We start from the raw sequence: 22,761 nt of genomic DNA, 5'->3' as shown, positions 1-22,761 counted from the left end.
TAACTTATCCAATTGCGATTTTGAAGGGTGCTCCAGCGCAAGCTGTTTAACATCTGTGTGTATGCCAGCTTTGTGACTTTACTTTGGCAGTATACCAGAGGGGGGGCGGGGGGGGGGGGGGATTTCTTTCGGCGAGGCCCAAATCAGGATGTGCGGGAAATGCTAGCACCGCTCAAGGTCTCCTGCGCTGTTTTAAACCGGGTCTCCCCTCAGTAGCGAGCGGGTCGTCAGCCGGCCCAACACCAGAGGCGCCGGGAGCCTAATTTTGTGTAGCAGAGCAGCATTAAGCCCCCGTTTTCAAACAAAGGGAACCCTCAATTATTGAGCTAATACATTATTGACAGTGCTCGTTCTGCACCCGGACCCTGTCCTCGAGTCTCCTGACTGAGGGAGACTGAGGGCCGATATGGCAGCAGGGGCCGACGGGAGGATCGGGGGGGCAAGGGACGCTGTGCCGGAAGCTAGTTCCCGCTCTGTGACCTCCGGCGTGAAGGCCCGCCTGTGGCTGCCCGTGGTTGGCTAGCGCCTCTGACATCACAGATTGGGGCCTGGTGCATTCCAGTGCTCCCATCTGGCTAGCACACAAAAGGCCTCCCCCCCCCACAGCATAGTTACCCGGGGGCCTCTGTCTGCCCGCCACGCTGACCACCCCCCCCCCCCGCCTCCGACCCCCCACACCAGGACTGGCCTGCGCTGGCTTTGTCCTGGGACAATAAGGATGAGGACAACGGGAATCTAGGTGCTAAGTTCACCCACCCCCTCCCCCCCTTTTCATCAGACTAATTATAATGAGAGACACTGGATTTAAAGCAATTACCGCTAAGGGCAGATAGCGGGTCACGCCAAGTTCAGCTGACACGGTGTACAGTGAGAGCTTTTTTTTTGTGTGTGACGGCGCCATTGGCGGATACACCCCCCCCCCCCCCATATTGCAGCTTGACAGCCTGAGACTGACAGGGGTGTCCAGCAAGAGGGGAACAATAAGCAGAGCGCAACAGAGCGGTTCCCACTGTGGTAAATATCCCTCCGACAGCTATGGCAAAAAAATTTAAATAAAATTTAAAAAGTTTGGCCACGCATACATTCGTCCACCTGCCCCGCGGTAAATACTGAGCCCGGCTTCAGAATGCTGGATCCCGCCATCACAGTCAGAAAGGCTGAGGTTCAGCGTGCGGCAGGCTCGAAAATGAACAGCACACATGTAGCATGAGCGCTAACCTCAGACAGAAGAGCTGCCTCCTGTGAGGAGAGCAGCAGGTGTGAGATGTCCTTAATGTCCTTAAATCTTGAGAGAAGCACGTCCAAAATCAAAAGGTGGCCTTAAAAATGGGTTTTGCATCATGTACGCAATCAAATCAAATAGAAAAAGTTCAATCAAAATAATTTTGAAAGACAACTGCACTTTATTTAAAATGACAGACAGTTGCCGGCGGTTAGCTTTCTGGGGAACTTGAGGACTGTGTCACAGAATGTTTGAACGAGGTTCAAGCCAGAGAAGCGGTTGGGCAGCAGTCCTGTGTTCCCCTCCCCATCCAACACCCCCCCCCTCCCCTCCTCCCACCCCCATTAGCCTTAAGGGGCCAGCGGTAAATATTTAACCAAGGTTCCGAGCTAACACACACAGATTGAAGTGACCCGAGGAACAGAACACACTGATAAAAATCGCACGGGCATTGCGGGGCCCGGGGCCCGCTTTATGACGTAAATCACTTTTAATGAACTGCGAGCGAGAGCAAGAGAGTGCGTTTCCACGGTGAATGCCAAAGAAGAGAGCGCTGCGGCATGTTTGCAGGGAGGTAAAGGGGTGAGGGGCGGGGGCGGGGGTGGGGGTGTCAGGTTTTTAAAAAAAGAACCCCTGTCCATAGACTGGCACCTACTGTATGAACCTTAAACCAAAGAGAAAGGAATCCACGACCTTCGACCTCATCCTGTTTACTCCCAGACTAGTTTTTTTATTTATTTCCCAGCAGGCCGAGAGGTCTTCCCGGAGAGGGTGGAAGCCGGTGCCCGTAAAATGGCAGAAACGGGGGGCGTGGCCGGCGGGAGTGTTCGGTTAGTCATTACGCCGCGAGGTCAGCCGTGCGACGCGGGCGATCTTCACCGCCGCGGCGAGGACCTGCACGCCCCCGCCGAGAGGACGCTCAAGGACAGGCCGTAAAAAAAAGGGGCCGTACACAACGCGCGCGAAGGAACGGCCCGGAAACAAAACAAAAACAACACCAACGCGGAGGCGGCAGAGAGGCAGCTTCCGGAAGCTTCCAGGCCTGTGGCCACGGCAAACTAAACTCCACCGAGAAAAAATAAAAACAAACGCAAAGCTGAAGAGGTGCTTCACTGAGCCGCTAACTCTAACCAGTGTCAGGGATTAGACGGTGTGCTACATTCTCGCAGCGAAAGCGTGTCTAAAGCGAGTCTGAACCCACTGAACATTTTTGTGGTGAAAAGTTGGTGAAACGCCATCTAGGTGTTCAGGAAAAAACGTGCTTATATTTGGTTGAAAAAGTCAAATGTTTTCTAGCTGATTAGAATGTAGAAATTTGACCTGGATATAGCCAGACTATATCCAGGTCAAATCTGCAACATATCTAACACGTATTGATGTTCCAATATTTATGTCAAAATAAAACCCCTCTCAACTTTGATTCTCCCCCTTTTTTTTCTCACTGGAAAGAGATGAATGGAGTTGAAGCAGCACATCACTCATACTGACACAGAACACATGAACCGGTGATATTCATGAACACTGATATGTACATCAGGTTTGGGGTTCATTCCAGGGAAAGTAATCTAAATTCAACTCAGGCTTCCTTAATGGCCATTATATTCTTTGAGGATTTTTTTGGGTTAGATAATTTGCATTTCAGTTCATGTCCTGAATTTGCTGAATTTAACCACAATTGACTCTAACCCGTGACCCTATCGAACCCTAACCAACTTCCTGTTGATGTTTTTTCAGGGGCGGCGGACAGAAGGGGTGTCACCTGTCCGTCGGTGCCGATGGTGCCCCCGCAGTCGGTGAGCAGCTCGGACATGTCGTAGTAGCTGACGAACTCCCACAGGCAGGCCTCCAGGTCCAGGTTCCTGTAGAAGCGCAGGGTGCCGGCGCCCCTGAGGGGGGCGCTGTACTGGTAGGGCGCGGTCTCGCCGATCGCCTCCGGGTTCTTGGTGGCGTCGGTCAGGAAGCCGTGGCGGGTGGTCACCTCGTCGTGGTCCAGCAGGTTGGAGCAGCGGTGGTTCCCCACCCGCGTCCCGTCCGGGCTCAGCGTCAGCTCGAAATTGGACAGGGGCCGCGTGGACACCACAGGCAACATGCCTGGGAGAGGGAGAGGGGGGGGAGGGAGAGGGAGAGAGAGGAGAGAGAGGGGGAGAGAGAGAGAGGGAGACGTAGAGGGGGGGGGGGAGGGAGAGGGAGAGAGTGAGAGAGGGGGTGGGAGAGAGAGAGAGGGAGAAACAGAGTGAGACAGAGTGAGAGTATGAGAGAGAGAGAGAGAGAGAGAGAGAATGCGAGAGAATGAGAGAGTGAGACACAGTAAGGAAGGGTGACAGGGAGAGAGAGAATGAGGTCCCCTCGATGTCTCTGAGCGTGTTCATCAGATGAGGTTGGGGCGTCCCCACAGGGCGGGGGTTCTCACCGTCCATGTGGGGCATGGTGACGGTCAGCTTGATGAGGTTGGGTTAGGGTTAGGGTTAGGGTTAGGGTTGGGGGGGGTGTTTCCTCACCGTCCATGTGCGGCATGGTGACGGTCAGCTTGATGAGGTTGGGTTAGGGTTAGGGTTGGGGTTAGGGTTAGGGTTAGGGTTGGAGGGGGTCGTTTCCTCACCGTCCATGTGGGGCATGGTGACGGTCAGCTTGATGAGGTTGGGTTAGGGTTAGGGTTAGGGTTGGGGTTAGGGTTGGGGGGGGTGTTTCCTCACCGTCCATGTGCGGCATGGTGACGGTCAGCTTGATGAGGTTGGGTTAGGGTTAGGGTTAGGGTTAGGGTTTGAGGGGGGTGTTTCCTCACCGTCCATGTGGGGCATGGTGACGGTCAGCTTGATGAGGTTGGGGTGGTCCGGATCGTCCGCGCCCGTGTAGCGCAGCTTGGCGGAGAAGGGCTCGGCGCCCACGGTGCCCACCTTACGCGGCTGGCACATGCCTAACGGGGCGCAGAACATCGTTACCGCCATCAATCATAGCCCAACACATCACCAGAATTACCAGCTCTCATTACGAATCTAAAACCACAGAGTAGCCCAGGACAGGGTCAATTAAATACATTGAATACAGTCCCACCCCAGCGTTGCCTCAACAGAATGTACAGTACAGTATGTAACTCCTGTATGGGTAGCAACTGATTCCCATCACTAAAACCAGTTCCTGCAGCTGGAGAGCGAGAGCTCTACTGATAGGTCATTAACTTCCTGCAGCTCACAAGAGAGAATGTTATGCATGGATGGTGCCTACGTGTGTGTGTGTATGTGTGTGTGTGTGTGTTTCGTGTGTGTGTGTGCATCTGTGCGTGTGTGTCTGTGTGTGTGTGGGTTCGTGTGGGTACATGCGTGTGTGTGTATGTTTTGTGTGTGCATGTTTTGTGTGTGTGTGTGTGTGTGTGTGCGTGTTTGTGTGCATGTGCTGTTTGTGTTTTGTGTGTGTGTGTGTGTGTGTGCGTGTTTGTGTGCATGTGCTGTTTGTGTTTTGTGTGTGTGTGTGTGCACGCTTCGTGCGTCTGTGTGTGTTTCGTATGTGGTTTGTATGTATGGGTACGCTCACCCTCCTCCACGCTGATGGAGGTGATGGGGCTGCTGAGCTCCAGTGTGTGTGTGTGTGTGTGTATGGGTACACTCACCCTCCTCCACGCTGATGGAGGTGATGGGGCTGCTGAGCTCCAGTGTGTGTGTGTGTGTGTGTATGGGTACACTCACCCTCCTCCACGCTGATGGAGGTGATGGGGCTGCTGAGCTCCAGTGTGTGTGTGTGTGTGTGTATGGGTACACTCACCCTCCTCCACGCTGATGGAGGTGATGGGGCTGCTGAGCTCCAGTGTGTGTGTGTGTGTGTGTATGGGTACACTCACCCTCCTCCACGCTGATGGTGGCGATGATGCTGCTGAGCTCCAGTGTGTGTCTGTGTGTGTTTCGTATGTGGTTTGTATGTATGGGTACACTCACCCTCCTCCACGCTGATGGTGGCGATGATGCTGCTGAGCTCCAGGCCCTCCTCCCCGTTGGAGTTGACGGCCCGGGCGGCGCACTGGACCCGCGACCCCGCCTGGAAGTAGACCGAGTCCAGCGTGACCAGCTTGGAGGAGGTGAAGAAGGTGTTGAAGTCCACCTCGCGCATGGGGCTGGTGACGCCGTCCGGCCCGGTGGGGGCGCTGACGAGCCAGCGGTACCGGGTCAGCGTGTCGTTGATGTGCTCGCTGGCGCAGATGGAGCCCGTCTTGTCGAAGTCCGAGTACTTCGGGTTGCAGGCCTGAGGGCGCAGAGGGAACGTGTGTGAGTGACACGTGAACAGGCTACGCAGGCACTGCATCAGGGCGTCACGGTAACCGAAAGACGATCAATAATGAGAGTAATACTCAATAATAATGAGCGATAAGTCAAAAATAAAAAGCTGTGGAGTTGTCAGATGCATTCCTCATCCAATGGTGTTTCACGGACAACGCCAATCTGTTTGGCTCATTTGAATAAGTAATTATACACAGAAGAGGTAAATTCACCTGGCTCATTCAACAGTTAAATCCACCGTTTACGAAGCTGCCGACCGGAACCTCCCCTCCCCGAATGTGCAGTTTGAACAGACGGGCGCCGTGGCAACGGGCGACTGACGTACCGTAACGCAGACGACGGGGTATCCGGCCGAGGGCGAGAGGGCGTCCCGGGTTCGACCGGGGTCGTCGTACCTCAGCAGGGACACCACCTGGGGCACGGAGGGGAAGGTGACGTCCGCCATGCTGTTGGTCTCCTCGATGTAGATGATCGCCTTGTTCATCTGTCGGGTGACGTGAAAGTGCAAGGGGTTATGGGAAAACACAAATGAAAACGCATTCCTGGTGAAAAATTTAAATTCACAAACAGACTAGCTATGATTTCAGCGTCTCACTTAAACAATCAGAGGAACAATGTCTATTTTACAAGACTGTGTTGAAAACATAAACATGAATGCTTCATAGGAGTGTAAGTGACAGCGTATTACCACGCACGGCCACAAGGGGCAGTCGTGCGTTTTCAGAAAAAAACTATTCCAGACAGCGATTGTGCATCAGCACAGCAGTTTGAAATAGCATTATTCAGACCAAACACACTGAAAACAACAACAACAACAACAACTCAATCTAAATAAGTATCATATGTCATATCATATGATATTTATCTGTGCTTCGTGCTCTTCCGTGTCCCACCTGAATTTCCGCCACCATGTTCTCGTCCGGTTTCAGGTGGATGGTAAAGGCCTCTCTCATCTCTCGGACGCCGTCGAACAAGATCTCCACCTCCACAAAGTGCTGGGTTTCTCCCTCCTTGAACTGAATGTCTGACGGGGCACAGTGGTTTCTCTTGTTCAGCACACAAAAAATGAACGCTTCTCTAGTTACTAGGTCACAAAATGGCTGTAAACCTTGCCCCAGTGACAGTTCAAGGGAAGCCTTGAATTTATATTGAGTCTGCTGAATCACCTGACTGGATGCTCAGCGAGTTGCTGTGGCGACATTTGGCGAGCCTTTTTAAAAAAAGGAGCTGCCTTTTGTCTGAGAAGCCTACCACACATGCCGCTGTTTTCTCAGGCTAAGATTCTCAGCTCACTTACTGGAGTTCAACAAATGGCTCGCTAATGGACACTTACTCTCCGTATTGACAAACGTCTGGGACGCACCTGTTTTGCCGCAGTGGGTATTAACGAAAGCACTCTCATTTCCCTTGTAATTCAAGCACGTTTATCTCTAAAGGCAATGCAGTGTAGTACAATGGTTATGGAACTGGGCTTGTACTCCCAAGGCTGCAGGTTTGATTCCCAGGTAGGCTACTGCTGTTGTACATAAGCTACTTAATTGCTTCAGATTATATCCAGCTGTATAAATGAATACTATGCTAAAAAATTGATTGTGGAAGTCAGATAATCTCTGGATAAGACCTTGTGCTAAATGGCAGTGATGTAATGTGCTAACCCTGATATAACACAGAGACATTAGCATACATTTCTAATAACCTCTTTCAAGATGAGCTATCTTTGTTCTCGCATAATTATCACTGTATGAAATTACGCAGTAAAATTTCTCCCATCTGTCAGAGGAATCTGTTGAGCCTTTCCTTCTGAAACGGAACCCGAGTGACACATTGCCCTTTCCAGAACGGCTGTGTCATTTCCAGGCTTTTACAAATCCAATAACAGCGCAAAACATGAAATATGTCCACTCAAAGCACAGGCGGATATAATATGTACAGGGCCTGAAGAAACAGTGCCTTTGCATATGTCTTCGTCCAAGACATCAGGTCATACATCTTCATTTATGAACAAAACAGAGAATGTTATATTTGCCAATTTTAAATTCCCAGGCGGCATGGTGGTGCAGTGGACAGCACTGTCACCTCACAGCAAGACGGGTTCGAATCGCGGCAATTTGCAGAGTTTGTATTTTCTCCTCGTGTTTCCTTCTACAGTCAAAGGACATGCAAGACAGGCTAACTGGAGACTCTACATTGGCCATAGGTATGAGTGTGTGAGTGAATGGTGTGTGTGCCCAGTTATGGATTGACAACCTGTACAGGGTGTATTCCTGCCTCTCAGCCATTGCATGCTGGGATAGGCTCCAGCCCCCCCCCCCCCCCTGCAATCCTGACTATACATTCTCATTCCAAACCTAATTTGACACACCTGATTCTACAAATTGGCAGCCAAACAAGGCCTCTTGCTGTTGAGCTGAGGTGTGCTTTGTTAGGGTTGGAGTGAAGACCTACAGGCCTGCAGATCTCCAGGAGCAGGGTTGGGACGCCCTGCTCTAAACCGTAGCTCACCCTCGGACACGGGGTGGTAGTCCTCCCCCGAGGTGGCCGAGCCGTCCTTGGTGTGGACGCGCACCACGGACACCTTGGACGCGTCCCCCACCCTCAGCACCGGGACCACCACGGAGACCTGCCCCGCCTCCCTCGGCTCGCTCACGCTGAACTTGGTCTCCCCAAACCTGATGATGGCCCCTGGGAAGAGAGAGAGAGGTAGAGAGAGAGAGAGCGAGAGAGTAAGAGAGAGTGAGAGTGTGTGTGAGAGAGAGAGAGAAAGAGAGGGAGAGTGTGTGAGTGTGTGTGTGTGAGAGAGAGAGTGAATAACAGAGATAGAGAGAGAGAGAACATTAGAGAGACAGAGAGAGAGAAAGAGAGAAACTGGCTTTCTAATGAACTAACACTTCAGTCAAACTGGAAACAGTGGCACACCAGCGGCTTCAGCGTTCCAGAACATTCCTCCTCTGCCACTCTGTTATCTTTCTCATGCAATGCTGTTTCAAAATTACATTACATTTCATGCAGCCTGAAACTTTACCAGTGGTATTCCACATTCAATTTAGGAAAAGCAATAAAAGGGAGAGAGGCAGGTAGGCAAGTAGGTAGGTAGGTAGGTAGGTAGGTAGGTAAGGGGGGGGGGGGGGGGAGGTTTAACAGTCAGTAGGCCGTCATCACTGCTAACAAGTGGAGCCAGAGGTTCAGATGGTTGTGTACGCGTACGCGTGCATGTCTTTGTACTGTAGACATTTTTAAATGTAGAGATCCAGATTTGTACACTTGTTGTATATTTAGTTATTTTAATAGTCCAGTCTCGGACCCCATTGAAAATGAGCCAGCTATTGCTGGCTTAGTGGGTAATCCTTGCACTCAATACTCAAATTGTTTCTCATTTTAGCATCTCACTTTTTTTACAATAGCCCTCTTTGTACTGTTTTAACTGAGTGTATTTGTTCTGTTTTCTCATTTTTATATGATGAGTGCAAATAAATAAATCTAAAAATTAAATTCTCTGCGGGGGTTTCGGCAGCGATGCTCAGCCTGAAGCTCGTTAGCCGCGGCGGTGGGGGGGGGGGGGGGGGGGGGGGGGGGCTCACTGTCCGAGTCGTCTTTTATCCTGACGAGGGTCTCGTTCTGGGCCCCGACGGACGCCCCGAACGGCGATTCGCTCTTGGGGCTCCCCAGCACCAGCCGCAGCTCCTCATCCTCCTCGTGAATCGAGTCGTCGACCAGAGTCAGAACGCACGGCTTCTCCACCTCGCCTGGGAGAGAGGGAGAGAGAGAGAGAGAGAGAGGGGGGGGGGGAGAGCGAGAGAGAGAGGGGGAGGGAGAGAGAGAGAGAGAGAGAGAGAGAGAGAGAGAGGGAGGGAGAGGGAGGGAGAGAGAGAGAGAGAGAGAGAGAGAGAGAGGGAGAGAGGGACAGAGAAAGAGCAAGGGTGACAGTGAAAAAGAGAGAGAGAGAGGGGGGGAGAGCGAGAGAGACAGAGAGAGAGAGAGAGAGAGAGAGGGGGAGAGAGAGAGGGAGAGGGGGAGAGAGAGAGGGAGAGGGAGGGAGGGAAGGAGGGAGAGAGAGAGAGAGGGGGAGAGAGGGAGAGAGAGAGAGAGAGACAATGCAAGAGAGAGAGAGAATAAGCAAGGGTGACAGTGAGAGAGAGTGAGAGACAATGAGTGGCAGTTAGGCACGGGACAGCTGTCCACTACTTCTCCAAACCTTTCCCTGCTCTTGATTCCATCCCTTCATTTCACAAAGACCATTAGTACAGACAGCACACAACTGTGACTGAAAATGACTAAGCAAAAAAAAACAAAAAAAAAAACAGCTTTAGTTCTCTCACAATTATTTTTTTCTCTGTGAAATGAAAAATTAGAGGCCATATAATCACTGTGGGTCCAGATAAACACTGCACAGAGATAACTGTTTAATAAACTGCATAAAGTGGAAATCACACAGACAAAGATAGTGTCAGTTATTATCAGCTCCAGAATATTAATACCGATATGGCTACTGCATACAAAGACCTTTCAGATGCTCATAAATGTACCATTGTTCGTAAGTAATCATTTAACACCATCAGTCACAGAGTCAGATGTGCAAAGATGTATTTTTGGGTGATACACATGAATCAATCACATCTATGAGCAGGAGATATGTAAATCAGGGCTAAGCTCCATTTCATTTCGGTGCAGAGAATTTTCTAAGTTGACTGAATTGAAACAGAATTGGCCCCAAACCTGATGGACACCACTAACTCCTAAACAGAACCCTTTCACCCCACCCCTTCCCTGCCTGCCCCTCCCCTCCCTGCCATGCCCCTCCCCTCCCCGCCACCCTCCGCCCTTGTGTGCCCCACCAACCCACGGCCCTCCCCTTCACACTTCTCAACGCCACCCCCCGCCCCCTCCTTGCCCCACCCACCCATGGCCCTCCCCTCCAATACCTCTGTACCCTCCCTGCCCATCCTCCCCCCACCCACCCACGGCCCTCCCCTCCCCACTACAGCCCCCCTCCCCTCTCCTCCGCCCCCTGCCCTCCACCCCAGTAGCCGTTTACCCGGCAGGAAGGTGATGACGGAGGCGTCGGTGTTGGGCCGCTCGTTGAAGTCCATCATCACCTGGGCGGAGCCCTGGCGGGTGTAGCAGCGCACGGTGGACCGGTAGCCGACGTCGCCGCTGCGGTACACCGTGGCTGAGAGCTGGCCCGCGTTCTCGTTCGCCGCGTACGTCCCCTGCCGGAACTGCACCTTGGGAACTGAGAGACGACGAGCATTCAGACGGACGGCCCCGATCCTTTTATTTTTATTTTCTTTTTTCTTTCTTTGCTGCTTTAAAACAGCAGCGCTCCAGCGAACGCGTCCAGAATCGTTACTGCAGGCCCCGCAGAGACACGGGGAGGCTGAACCGTGCAGCGAATGCTGTTCAGCAGCGGCTTTGTAGTTCGTTCAAAAACGGGCATCTCAAACCGCAGTCCTGGAGGGCTGCAGCAGTATCTGCTGGGTTTTGGACTTAATTTAAAACCCGGACTGAAGGAGTTGCATTTTTGGTGTGTTTCAGGGGCTTTAAGGACTGAATTTTAAACGCTGCCAGAAGAGTTCACACGCCAGGCTCCCAAGGCTGAAAAACAGCAGACACTGAGGTTTGAGATCCCCGCAGTAGATCATTCACATGTAGGAGAAACACACACGGATTAGGAATTTGTTTGTTTTGTGTTTTTTTTTTGCACAGAAACGGACCCCCGAGGGGGAGGCCCACTCACGGTCGGAGACGGAGTCGTTGATGAAGATGGTGGCCTTGTCCGGCTCTCCCAGAATGCCGTTCATGGGCATCCGCAGAATCAGCTCGAAGCGCTCCACCCCCTCCAGGACGGGCTGGCCCAGGTCGTCCAGGATGGTCACACGGAACGTCTGCATGTTGACCCCGGGGGCGAAATCCAGGTTCCGGCTGATGCCCACATAGTCCGCCCCAGCTGCATCATGGGAAGTGAGCAGGAGGACTTCAGTGAGTCAGAGGCAAAAAGGCTTTAATCCATCGAGGATGGACCTGAACATTCTAATGCTTATATAACTATCGCCTCTGGTAATTGGAAGCAATGGAGTTCTAGAACACTGAAATATATATTTTTTAAAAACCTACTCTTCAAAGAGTTAAGATGGAATAAAAGAGAACTAAAATATGTGTTCCCACGGACAGCTGTGCTACTAAACTTTCCCGTCTTCCGTTACAAAATTTGCGTTCGTCTCTTCATTAATACAGAGATTATTTTACTCTTTTTTTAAATCTTGGATTGACCAACAGTCATCATATATATGCAACAATCATATATGAAAAAAGACATTGGTGGGGTGATCCTTGCTCGATCGTTTACAGGTCGATGGGCAACGAGTTACTGAACCTCAGAAATGCAGCAGAAGATTAAAGTCCACCGTCTCACCTAGACAGCGCCGAGCGTCTGGGATTTATTGGGGGATTAAGAGTTCGCCGCTGGGCGTTTGGGCACCTCTGAGGGCCCGACGGGGTGATTCAGAGGCGCGGCTTTTGAAAAAGGCCCTGTCGATGATGTCACGGCCGTTACGCCTCCTCTTTCCCACGCACTTACCGCCCAGCCGCGCGCACCACACTTCCACCGAGCGGCCGCAGATTACAGACAGAAACGCAAAAACAATATTTTCAAAGAAGGGATGAAAGAGGAAGCTTGGAGGAGGAGGTAGAGGGGTACTGGGTTTGCTGAAGGCAGCAGATATCGTGGGGGGTGGGGGGGGAGTTTAAGGAGACAGACTCCAGGCTTTGTTTTCCCTCTTCCTTTTAAACGTGACGGCGTGCCTGCGTGTTTGGTGAGCGGAGAAAAGAGACGCATTCCTCAGGATCTGCCCGGACCGCGCAGATCGCCACCTCAGACCCTCACACACACACACACACACACACACACACACACTGCCCTGGAGTCATGCTGAACCACACCACAGCCGCTCGCATTCCTACGCCCTCTACGCCCTCCCCCAGAAGAACCTGGGTCCGCTCGCTTCTTCCACCTCTGCTGGTGGTAAAAACAAAAAAGCCCTTCCTCGCAGCCACTGAAACTGTGTTGTTCCACCTGAGTTTCCTCCTCCAAGAATCGACCGTCTCTCTCCATAAGCCAACACAGCTTCGGCCACAAGCCCCCTGAGGAGCTGCCAGGGATTTGTTTAATAAACACTGTCATGTGAATCCTGTGGAAACCTGCAGTTAACGCTTTATTTCGAAGAGAACGCGGCACGATTTAAATACCCCTTAATAATTTACGGGTCCCCGGGGAACGGAGGTCCTGACAGCCGTGGATAAATTCACCCACGAAAACCCTGTTCTGCAGAAATAAGAGATCGCTCCTATATACCCCTGGGGTTGCACACCGCGTAATTCAAGACCGCAGTCGACAACACATCTTCATACGGAAATAAATCCTTCGCCGCAAACGTTTAAAATAACGTTGAGAGACGGTTCTTTTCTTCAATCTCAAATACTGAATCTCACCGGCTTCGCCCTTTTCTGAGAACGGTGAGCTTTGTGAAGTTCATAACGGGACCGGGGGGGGGGGGGTCAGGGAGCCTGAAAAGGGGGGCCCCACCCACCTTCCGCGGACACCGGGTCGGTCTTACGGGAGCGCACGGTGACGGTGGCGGTCTTGGACAGGTCCGTCCCGGTCCTCCACACCTTCACCTCCACGAACCCGTCGCTCTCGTCCACGCGGTACTCCGTGTCCCCGAAGTAGAAGACAGGAGCTGGAGAAACGAGAGAGAGAGAGAGAGAGAGAGAGAGAGAGAGAGAGAGAGAGACGGACGGACGGATCAGGCGGCAGTACTGCACAGAACCTCACTTGCTTTCAGCCACGCCATTTCCCTGCAAGAAACAATTAGTGCAAAAACGAGTCATTACTGCTGAAAATGCCCGCCATCACAAGTGCGCCAGTCTCATTGTGCTTGCCTCCTAACTAGCTTGCGGCCAACACTTCGTCTGCGGTAATTGCTGCTTAAACGCTTTAACAATCTCCTGAGCAATTACGCACATTTACATTTCTTCTCTGCCATTTTGGAGGTGACAGGAAGGACTAAAGATAAAGGGAGGATGATGCATTTTTCTCTCCTCCTGAGCAGGTGTTTCTGACGCAGCGTGGAGGTGCGCCAGGCTGTCTGGGACGAAAACGGGGGGAGAGTGATTATCCATCCTGGGCTTCCACTCACGTTAACGTTCCGAAATTCTGCATGGAACCAGAACCAGACAGCTCCACTTTCACTGAACAACTATTTAATGTTCAGCTTTCCAGCGTGCTAAATGTGCGAGTAAATTCACAACTACACAACTGCATTTAAACTCTATGCAGAGCCTCTTCATCTTTCTTGTAAAAGTTTATTCCTGAACGCACCCACTTTCGTAAAACCTAACATGGTATTCATGTTACAAGGAGGGCCTTGTGTCAGACACCTGGGACAACAAGGTGCACAGAAGTGGTCAGAAGAGGGATGCAGGGATTTGATAACCCCTGTGTGACGTCATCTGGCCTCTCCTCAACAGGAAGAATTAGTGAGCTCAGAAAAAAAAAAACAGCTATTTCCTCAGTGACACCAGAATGAACACAGTCAGCAGGTAATTAAAATGTCGTCCATTATCCAGGCCTTGGTTGGTGACATATTTTGTCAATAACAGCTTACGGGGGCCTTTGACTTGACTTGAAATGTTACCATGGTCACCGGTGGAAGGAGTTAACTCCTGCAGTCAAGACTGGAGGAGACGGCTCCGTGTGCCAACAAGGCCGCGTTGTGGTCTTACGACAACGAACATCATAACTCATATCCCGTTTCTGTTTACGCAGTCACCTACACCTCCCAGCGTGTGACCGAGGCGCTAGGTGCGCTCTGCAGGTAGGTCTCTTAAACAAAGACTTCAGTGTCTTTCACACAGACAATGAATCGCCGCAGGGAAATAAATAGTTAAGACAGCTAATTACATTACGCGGAGCCTGTATTAAATGTACGTAAATGTTTGGATGGGAGAGTGGATATGCTGCGTTGGTGAAGCGATGCATAACTGCTTTTAGTGCCTGTGTTTTAAAAGGGAGAGACACTTAACGGTGTGATCAATAAACCAGCTGTCTGCTGGTTCTTGCCACAGTGAAAATAGGTGGTACGAGGCTAAAATGTTTGGACCAGCCTGTACAAAGTGTGCCATACCTCAATAAGACCAAAGCGTTCTCGAGTGCTCTTTGTAGTTCAAACATGGAAGGTATTTACAGTGGGATTAAAACTCCCCGTGCAGCTGAGAATGAATAAAAATCAGCTTCCATGAGGAAAAACGGCACTGCGGAAAACGCGTGATATCGATGGACAAAGGGAGGGAACGTTCTGGAAAGCAGCATCAGTATAGGCTGGCATATGAACGTGAACCCCAGAGAGGGCCAGGAGCATTGTTCTGCTATCTGCGCAGGTGAGCCAGTGTACAGAGCAGCCCAGAACACTGCTATCTGCGCAGGTGAGCCAGTGTACAGAGCAGCCCAGAACACTGCTATCTGCGCAGGTGAGCCAGTGTACAGAGCAGCCCAGAACACTGCTATCTGCGCAGGTGAGCCAGTGTACAGAGCAGCCCAGAACACTGCTATCTGCGCAGGTGAGCCAGTGTACAGAGCAGCCCAGAACACTGCTATCTGCGCAGGTGAGCCAGTGTACAGAGCAGCCCAGAACACTGCTATCTGCGCAGGTGAGCCAGTGTACAGAGCAGCCCAGAACACTGCTATCTGCGCAGGTGAGCCAGTGTACAGAGCAGCCCAGAACACTGCTATCTGCGCAGGTGAGCCAGTGTACAGAGCAGCCCAGAACACTGCTATCTGCGCAGGTGAGCCAGTGTACAGAGCAGCCCAGAACACTGCTATCTGCGCAGGTGAGCCAGTGTACAGAGCAGCCCAGAACACTGCTATCTGCGCAGGTGAGCCAGTGTACAGAGCAGCCCAGAACGCTGCTATCTGCGCTGTGAAGTCGCCGCCGCCGCCTGTGCTGGCAGACGGATCGAACGCCCCGGGGACTGCAGTCAGACGCAGGCTGCGTGCTTCGGCGGGTTGGCGGTGGAACGGTGGTGGGGTGTCTGGGTTGGGCGTGGGGGGGGGGACCGGCGGAGATCCTGGGCTCCTGCCCAGGTAATCAGATAAGGTTCATTTGTAAAGCCGACAAACAGCAGGTCTGAAAAGAAAAGGCCGAGCCCCATTAGCCAAAAAACAAACGGCTGGCTCCAAATACGCCCCCCCCAGCCCCCCCCACCCCCCCCCCCCCACCCCCACCCCCCATCCACACACACCCCCTTCCCTCACCTCCAGTGCCGTGGCCCCACCCGTGTCACGTTACCTGTGAAGGTGTCAGCCCCCGGGTGCACCCACACCATGTAATAACAGGCTGGCTAGGGGCAGCTCACGGCCAAACGGGGGCTGGTTCTCCCCGCGTAGGGGTGCTGCACTCTTCATGAGAAGAACCAGGTCCCGTGAGGTGCAACCCCCCACTCCATTACCACCAACCTGGCTGCTACAAATGGCCAAATAACCTCTGCTCTGGAGAAGTCATACCTCCCGACCGGACAACAGGAGGACAGAGGGAATAGCAGCGCTTCCTCCAACCCCCCAAAGAAACCGCCCACCCCACCCCGCCATGGATTCAGCGAGCACCCCACGAAGTCTGCCTGACTGTGGGAAAGCAGAAACAGCAGAAAACAGAAACGTCTGTCAGAAGAAAAGCAGGCAGAGGAGCAAGCCTCTGTTCCTGAGAGCTCGTTTATTTTCTCTCCGGTATGAGCCATAATTCCTTACAGTAAAGCACCTTCTCCTGTCACAAAAGATAAAAACACAGCAGCCCGCCGTAAAAAAAAAAAAAAGGTGCTTCCCTGACCTGACACAGCGATACATTTTACACGCCAAAGGGGGGAAAACTCCATCTGCTCCTCTCTAAAGGTCTGGGAAAAAAAGAAAGATGGCTCAGAACCGCGCTTTAACCTTTAACTCGGGTCCGAAACACGATTACGGTCGATCACGCGCGCGATTTAAAAGTCTGCGGAGCGATGACATTCAGAGGTCTGAAGCGTGGAGAACGCAGAGCAGCGTTTGAAAGGCCAAGCCAGGCTAAAGGCCCCTCTGACAGCCTGTCCTTTTACACACTCGATTTATGATTTACTCTCCATGTAAAATCACAGAGGAGACAAATTTATGTGCTGGGATGTCTAATGATACTGACCAGTTAAAACTGTATGTTCACACACTACGTGTGTGTGTGTGTGTGTGTTCTGTGTGAGTGTGTGTGTTGAGTTTGTGAGTGTGTGTGTGTGTGTGTGCTTGTGTGGGTTTGAGTGTGTGTGTTTTTGTACACAGATAGCATGTATGTAAGTATGCATGTACTGTATGTATATATTACATTAGATTATATTTGGTAGACGCTTTTATCCAAACCAACATATGTCTGTATGTATGCATAAATCTGTTTTGGCCAAAGCTCAATTTTGGTCTCACCTGAACACCCAGTTCCAGTCAAGGTTTCAAAGCTGAACAGGTATATGTAGGGTATGCACACAATAAATAAAAGGTTAAGGTGTGTTTATACTCAGAGCTGACTGGAAGCAGAGGTCTCCACGGTGACAGCCCGATCCGGTCTGTGCTGGGGTGTTGCTGTGTTTGGCAGGGTGGGCGTTTGGCCCGCCCTTTCCCTGCTTTCACGCCTCGCATCTGGGGCTGGCACCAGGGAGCCGTGGCGGGCAGCCAGCCAGCTCGCAGCCCGCAGCCCGCCAACAGCGGCCTCCCGCCGCCTCCCCCCCCCCGCGAGCCCGCCTTCCCCCCCACCCCCCGTGCGCTCCGTCTCCGCCCCACAGCTCCAGAGGCTTTGAGACACGATCAGAAACGAACGATCCCCACGCGCCCCGCCCCCCCCCCGTCCGCCTCCCACCGCACACCCCCGGCGCCGCCCGGTTTCGCCGCCGGGAGGGAGCCACCGCTGGAAGTCGGCTGGATCCCCCCGCGGGGCACGCGGCGCACACGCTAACCGCTTAATTACGCCAGAACTTTACACGCCGCCCGCGGCGTCGAGCCACACGCATCGCACGTTCGATGACGGAGGGAGAGCACTGCGCGGCTCTGCGCTCTCCTGACTCTCCCGTACACACCTGTACACTAAAACATGTCCACGGGCCTCTCCCACTGGGCCTCTCCTTTACTGTTCAACCACAACGAAACCTTCAGGGACATGATGCTAACTACACAAACGCAAAACCTCCAAATATATGGTAAATCCAAATGCACCTTATGCTTACACTACATGCACTGTGCTAACTGCTATCGGCTGTCGCAGCTTCAGAGTAGATTTTTCCAGATAACGTACCTCGTAGAGCGCAATATTAACAATAACGGGGAACAATGTGTTCTGAAATACTGAGGACTTCTTTTTCCAAGATACGCTAAGAAGAGTGGGTTCAGGAGCCAGAAGCTGGTTCTGAATACTAGTCGAAAGAAAATAATTCTGTCTGCACACTGTGGGGAAAAAAAGCCCAAAGTCAAATCGTAAATATACTCAGTTATTCTTACAGAAAGACAAAATTAAAACCGATACGTTCCCTTGGGTTTTTCTAATATTTGGTTCTCTTTATACAAGACGATTCACAAAACAAACAGGGGGATTGCTGATCTGTGAAGAGTGTGTGTACACACTGCGCGTGTGTTTAAGCCTGAGGTCTGCATAGACGAGTGCTCCTTACAGGCAAACACGACGGCAGCTAATAATGAGAAACGGACTGACCCTGTGTGCTCCCACACACCCTGCTGTAAAAGAGAGACCCCACACACTCTCTCCCACACACCCTGCTGTAAAAGTGAGACCCCACACTCTCACACACACACCCTGCTGTAAAAGAGAGACCCCACTCTCTCACACACCCTGCTGTAAAAGAGAGACCCCACACTCTCACACACCCTGCTGTAAAAGAGAGACCTCACACTCTCACACACCCTGCTGTAAAAGAGAGACCCCACACTCTCACACACCCTGCTGTAAAAGAGAGACCCCACACTCTCACACACACCCTGCTGTAAAAGAGAGACCCCACACTCTCACACACACCCTGCTGTAAAAGAGAGACCCCACACACTCCCACGCACCCTGCTGTAAAAGAGAGACCCCACACTCTCACACACACCCTGCTGTAAAAGAGAGACCCCACACTCCCACACACCCTGCTGTAAAAGAGAGACCCCACACTCTCACACACACCCTGCTGTAAAAGAGAGACCCCACACTCCCACACACCCTGCTGTAAAAGAGAGACCCCACACTCTCACACACCCTGCTGTAGAAGAGAGACCCCACACACTCTCACACACCCTGCTGTAAAAGAGAGACCACACACTCTCACACACCCTGCTGTAAAAGAGAGACCCCACACACTCTCACACACCCTGCTGTAAAAGAGAGACCCCACACTCTCACACACCCTGCTGTAAAAGAGAGACCCCACACTCTCTCACACCCTGCTGTAAAAGAGAGACCCCACACTCTCACACACCCTGCAGTAAAAGTGGGAGTCTGTACTCTTTCCTTCATGGGACAGGGTTGTAGGAACACCTGCCAGGTCTGAGGGGTTCCAAAGAGTCGCTCAGTCAGCGAATAACGACAGCAGAGAGGAGAGGAGAGGGGAGAGGGGAGAGGGGAGAGGGGAGAGGGCAGCCCCCCCCCACCGTGAGCAGGGCGGGACACTGGCTGACGTTCCCGTACCTCCGTACCCCTACCCTGCACATCTGTTCCTGTTCCGTAGCAGGCCGGATAATGACAAGGGGTTCTGTACCCTGCTCCTACCCATCCCAAAACCGCAGACACACAATCCCACCCCTACCCCCTCCCCTCCTCCCCCCAGTGTGCTTTCAAACTGGGTAATAATGATACCTTTAAGAAATGTGAAAAAAAAAATTACAAGTGAGTAATGAACTCGGAATTTTTATGAACTCGGAATTGCTCCTCTTTCCCGGATGCAAACCCAGGCAGTTCTGCAGCAATTACACCTGCGTGAAGAGACACGTTCTCACGGAGTCATCACTGGGAAGACATACAGTAAATATGCATGCACTGTACGTGTGTGTAAGCCTCCCAGAGGCACAGGAAAGAACAAGATCTATTCTCCAGACAAGTCTGTGTGTGTGTGTGCACGTGTGTGTGTGTGTATATCTGTGTGTGTGTGTGTGTGTGTGCACGTGTATGTGTGTGTATGTGTGTGTCCATCTGTGTGTGTGTGTGAGTGTATGTCTGTGTGTGTGAGTGTGTGTGCATGCATGTGTCCGTGTGTGTCCGTGTGTGTGGGGGTGTGTGTGTGTGTGTGAGTGTATGTCTGTGTGTGTGAGTGTGTGTGTGTGTGTGCATGCATGTGTCGGTGTGTGTCGGTGTGTGTGTGCATGTGTGAGAGTGTGTGTGTGTGTGTGTGTGTGTGTGCGGGTGTGTGTGTGTGTGTGAGTGTATGTCTGTGTGTGTGAGTGTGTGTGTGTGTGTGCATGCATGTGTCGGTGTGTGTCCGTGTGCGTGTCCGCGTGTGTGCGGGTGTGTGTGTGCGTGTGTGTGTGTGTATTTGTGTCTGTGTGTGAACGCACATAAATGTATTTATGTGTGTGAGGCGAGACAGCCGAGGCCTCTAATGTAGAGTAAAGCAGATCTGAGCAGTGCCACATTCTTCCTCTTTCATCACGTTAGAGAGATATGTCTCCCCCTCACAGCCACAGAAGTTATTTCCAAGCGAGGAAACTTTCTAACTCGTTTTCCAGTCTCAGTGCAGCTGTGGCAGAGGAATCCAGCGAGCGAGCTGCAGTTGCCGGAGAATTCCACCAGGGGCAGCAGTTCCCCAGGGGGCCGGTGCGTGTGTGTGTGTGTGCAGGTTTGGGACAAGCCCTGCTCGGACAGGCCACAGCTGCTGAAACCCCAGCAGGGTGGGAGGGAAGGGTGGTGGGGTCCCCCTCACTGGCAGGGACAGGTGTTCCAAAAAATGACCGCCCCCCCCGCCCCCTCCCCCCTCGCCAAATCCATCCATCCCATCCATCCATTCACCCCTCAGCAAGACATGACGCAGGGGGCTAAATGCATTTCACACCGCTCAGGGCAGAGGGGGTATCTTTATCACCCGTGAAGGAAAGGAGGCAGAATTGGATTCGTCACTCCAGAGCCCACTGAGGCGAAGACTGACAGACGGAGGAAATGAATCTGTTGGCCTCTCCCTCTCTCCCTCTCTCCCTCTCCGCTCCAGGCCCACAGAGCTCGTCCGCCCGTTTCTTCCCCCCCTAACGATCGCCTAACGAAGTCCCTGCCTTCAGGATTAGCGCTGCAGTCGGCTGACGAGCGGCCCGCACAGAAACGACACATGTGGGCGTACGTGTGGGGCAACATAGCTCTGGAGGTAAGAGCGGTTCTCCGGCAGTAGGAGGGTTGCCGGTTCGATTCCCCGCCCTGGGTGTGTCAAAGTGTCCCTGAGCAAGACACCTAACCCCTAACTGCTCCCAACGAGCTGATCGGTACCTTGCATGGCAGCCTTTCACCGTTGGTGTGTGTTAGTGTGTGTGTGAATGGGTGAATGAGAGGCATAAATTGTAAAGTGCTTTGGATAAAAGCGCTGTATAAATGCAGTCCATTTACCGTTTACAAACGAGCCGAGCACCGCTCGCCGAGCGGCCGACGCCCGGCGTTCTGACCCGATACGCACACGGCCAGGGACGCCGCTAACGGGCTTCGGTCGGGCTGCGTTTGTTTGTGTGGAAATGGCTGACTGCCTTAGAGTGCAGATCCTCAGCAGGGAGTGGGGGAGTGGGAGGGCGGTGTTGGGGCTAAACCAGTCTTTCAGACAGACAGTTCAGGTGATTCAACGCGCCTCACCCCCCTCCCACCCCCACCCCCACCCCCACCCCCCAAAGCTGAATTCTTAACTAGCCAGAACCAATACTTTTTCAAATCCGATGTCAAGGTAGACAAATCAGGCGTCCACAGTCAGGAGACAGTCCACCAGCCCCTTTTGTTCGTGCTACATTTTTTGTCAGTTGGCTCACAATGTGGAAAAAACAAAACAAAACACGGACACAAACTGGACCCTGAGTGTCATTAGCCTCCCTGTTCTGCAAGGAGAGACTTCTTTATGAAAAGAAAACCTGATTTAGCATTAAAAAAAAACGCAGAGACTGGCTTGCCACAGTAGGCGTTTGTGTTCAAGGTTTCCGGAGGCTAAGCTACGCACATTCAATTCCTTTCAGCTCCTTCGACCGCTCGCCCGTTCCGGAAATAATTGGACAATTTAGCCAACAGCCGTACTCCACAAAGACACTTTCAGCAGAGCACGCCACGGAGAGGAACACTTGACCTTTCAGGCAGGATCCAGGTTTCATTTATGCTTTTTTTTTTTACAGGTTTATAATCTAGAACTAATTTCCAGTCCAGGGACACACTTGGATTAAGACACAAGCGCTGCCAGCTTGTTTCCTTTATATTAAAGTGAGGAGGTCACATGTCCCCCCCCCCTTTACAGAGAGCTGTGAACATGTACTTTACACTCACTCACCTCACACACACAGTCACCTCACACACTCACACACTCACTCACCTCACACACACAGTCACCTCACACACTCACACACTCACTCACCTCACACACACACACTCACTCACCTCACACACACACTCACCTCACACACACACACTCACTCACCTCACACACACAGTCACCTCACACACTCACACACTCACTCACACGACACACAAAAACATACATGCATAGTTGCATAAACATGCACACACACACATAAAAACACACAGACTCTCTCTCTCTCTCTCACACACACATTCTCACACACACACACACACACATACACACATACACTCACACAGACACTCTCACACACACACATTCTCACATACTCACTCTCACACTCTCACACACACACACACACACTCACACTCATACACTCATGCACACACATTCTCTCACACACACACACACTCACACTCACACAGACACTCACACTCACACTCATACACTCATGCACACACATTCTCTCTCACACACACACACACACACTCACACAGACACTCTCACACACACACATTCTCACATACTCACTCTCACACTCACACACACACACACACACTCACACTCATACACTCATGCACACACATTCTCTCTCACACACACACACACACACACGGAGTCGGAGTGAAGGTGAAGGCTCCCTCCGTGCTGGAGCCGCCCTTCCCAGGGGGCAGTGGGAAAGCAGGTCTTTCAGCGGCCCGG

At 52.1% G+C, this 22,761-nt stretch overlaps 1 protein-coding gene across 1 annotated transcript in view; it reads right to left on the bottom strand.

Moving 5' to 3' along the window:
* The window catches only part of LOC118210050 (FRAS1-related extracellular matrix protein 2-like), a 79,416-nt gene that overhangs the window by 8,367 nt on the left and 48,288 nt on the right, over positions 1 to 22,761 (bottom strand). The window contains exons 7-16 of the mRNA XM_035385876.1: positions 13,071 to 13,220; positions 11,222 to 11,431; positions 10,520 to 10,717; positions 9,066 to 9,230; positions 7,990 to 8,169; positions 6,381 to 6,511; positions 5,813 to 5,971; positions 5,149 to 5,452; positions 4,005 to 4,136; positions 2,982 to 3,313 (exon numbers count right to left, since the gene is read on the bottom strand). Of these exons, the coding sequence (XP_035241767.1) occupies positions 2,982 to 3,313; positions 4,005 to 4,136; positions 5,149 to 5,452; positions 5,813 to 5,971; positions 6,381 to 6,511; positions 7,990 to 8,169; positions 9,066 to 9,230; positions 10,520 to 10,717; positions 11,222 to 11,431; positions 13,071 to 13,220 (1,961 nt within the window). The remainder of the gene's footprint in view (positions 1 to 2,981; positions 3,314 to 4,004; positions 4,137 to 5,148; positions 5,453 to 5,812; positions 5,972 to 6,380; positions 6,512 to 7,989; positions 8,170 to 9,065; positions 9,231 to 10,519; positions 10,718 to 11,221; positions 11,432 to 13,070; positions 13,221 to 22,761) is intronic.

Source organism: Anguilla anguilla, chromosome 12 (genome assembly GCF_013347855.1).
Source record: "Anguilla anguilla isolate fAngAng1 chromosome 12, fAngAng1.pri, whole genome shotgun sequence".
Taxonomy (NCBI): domain Eukaryota; kingdom Metazoa; phylum Chordata; class Actinopteri; order Anguilliformes; family Anguillidae; genus Anguilla; species Anguilla anguilla.
This window is presented reverse-complemented; position numbering and strand designations above follow the sequence as displayed.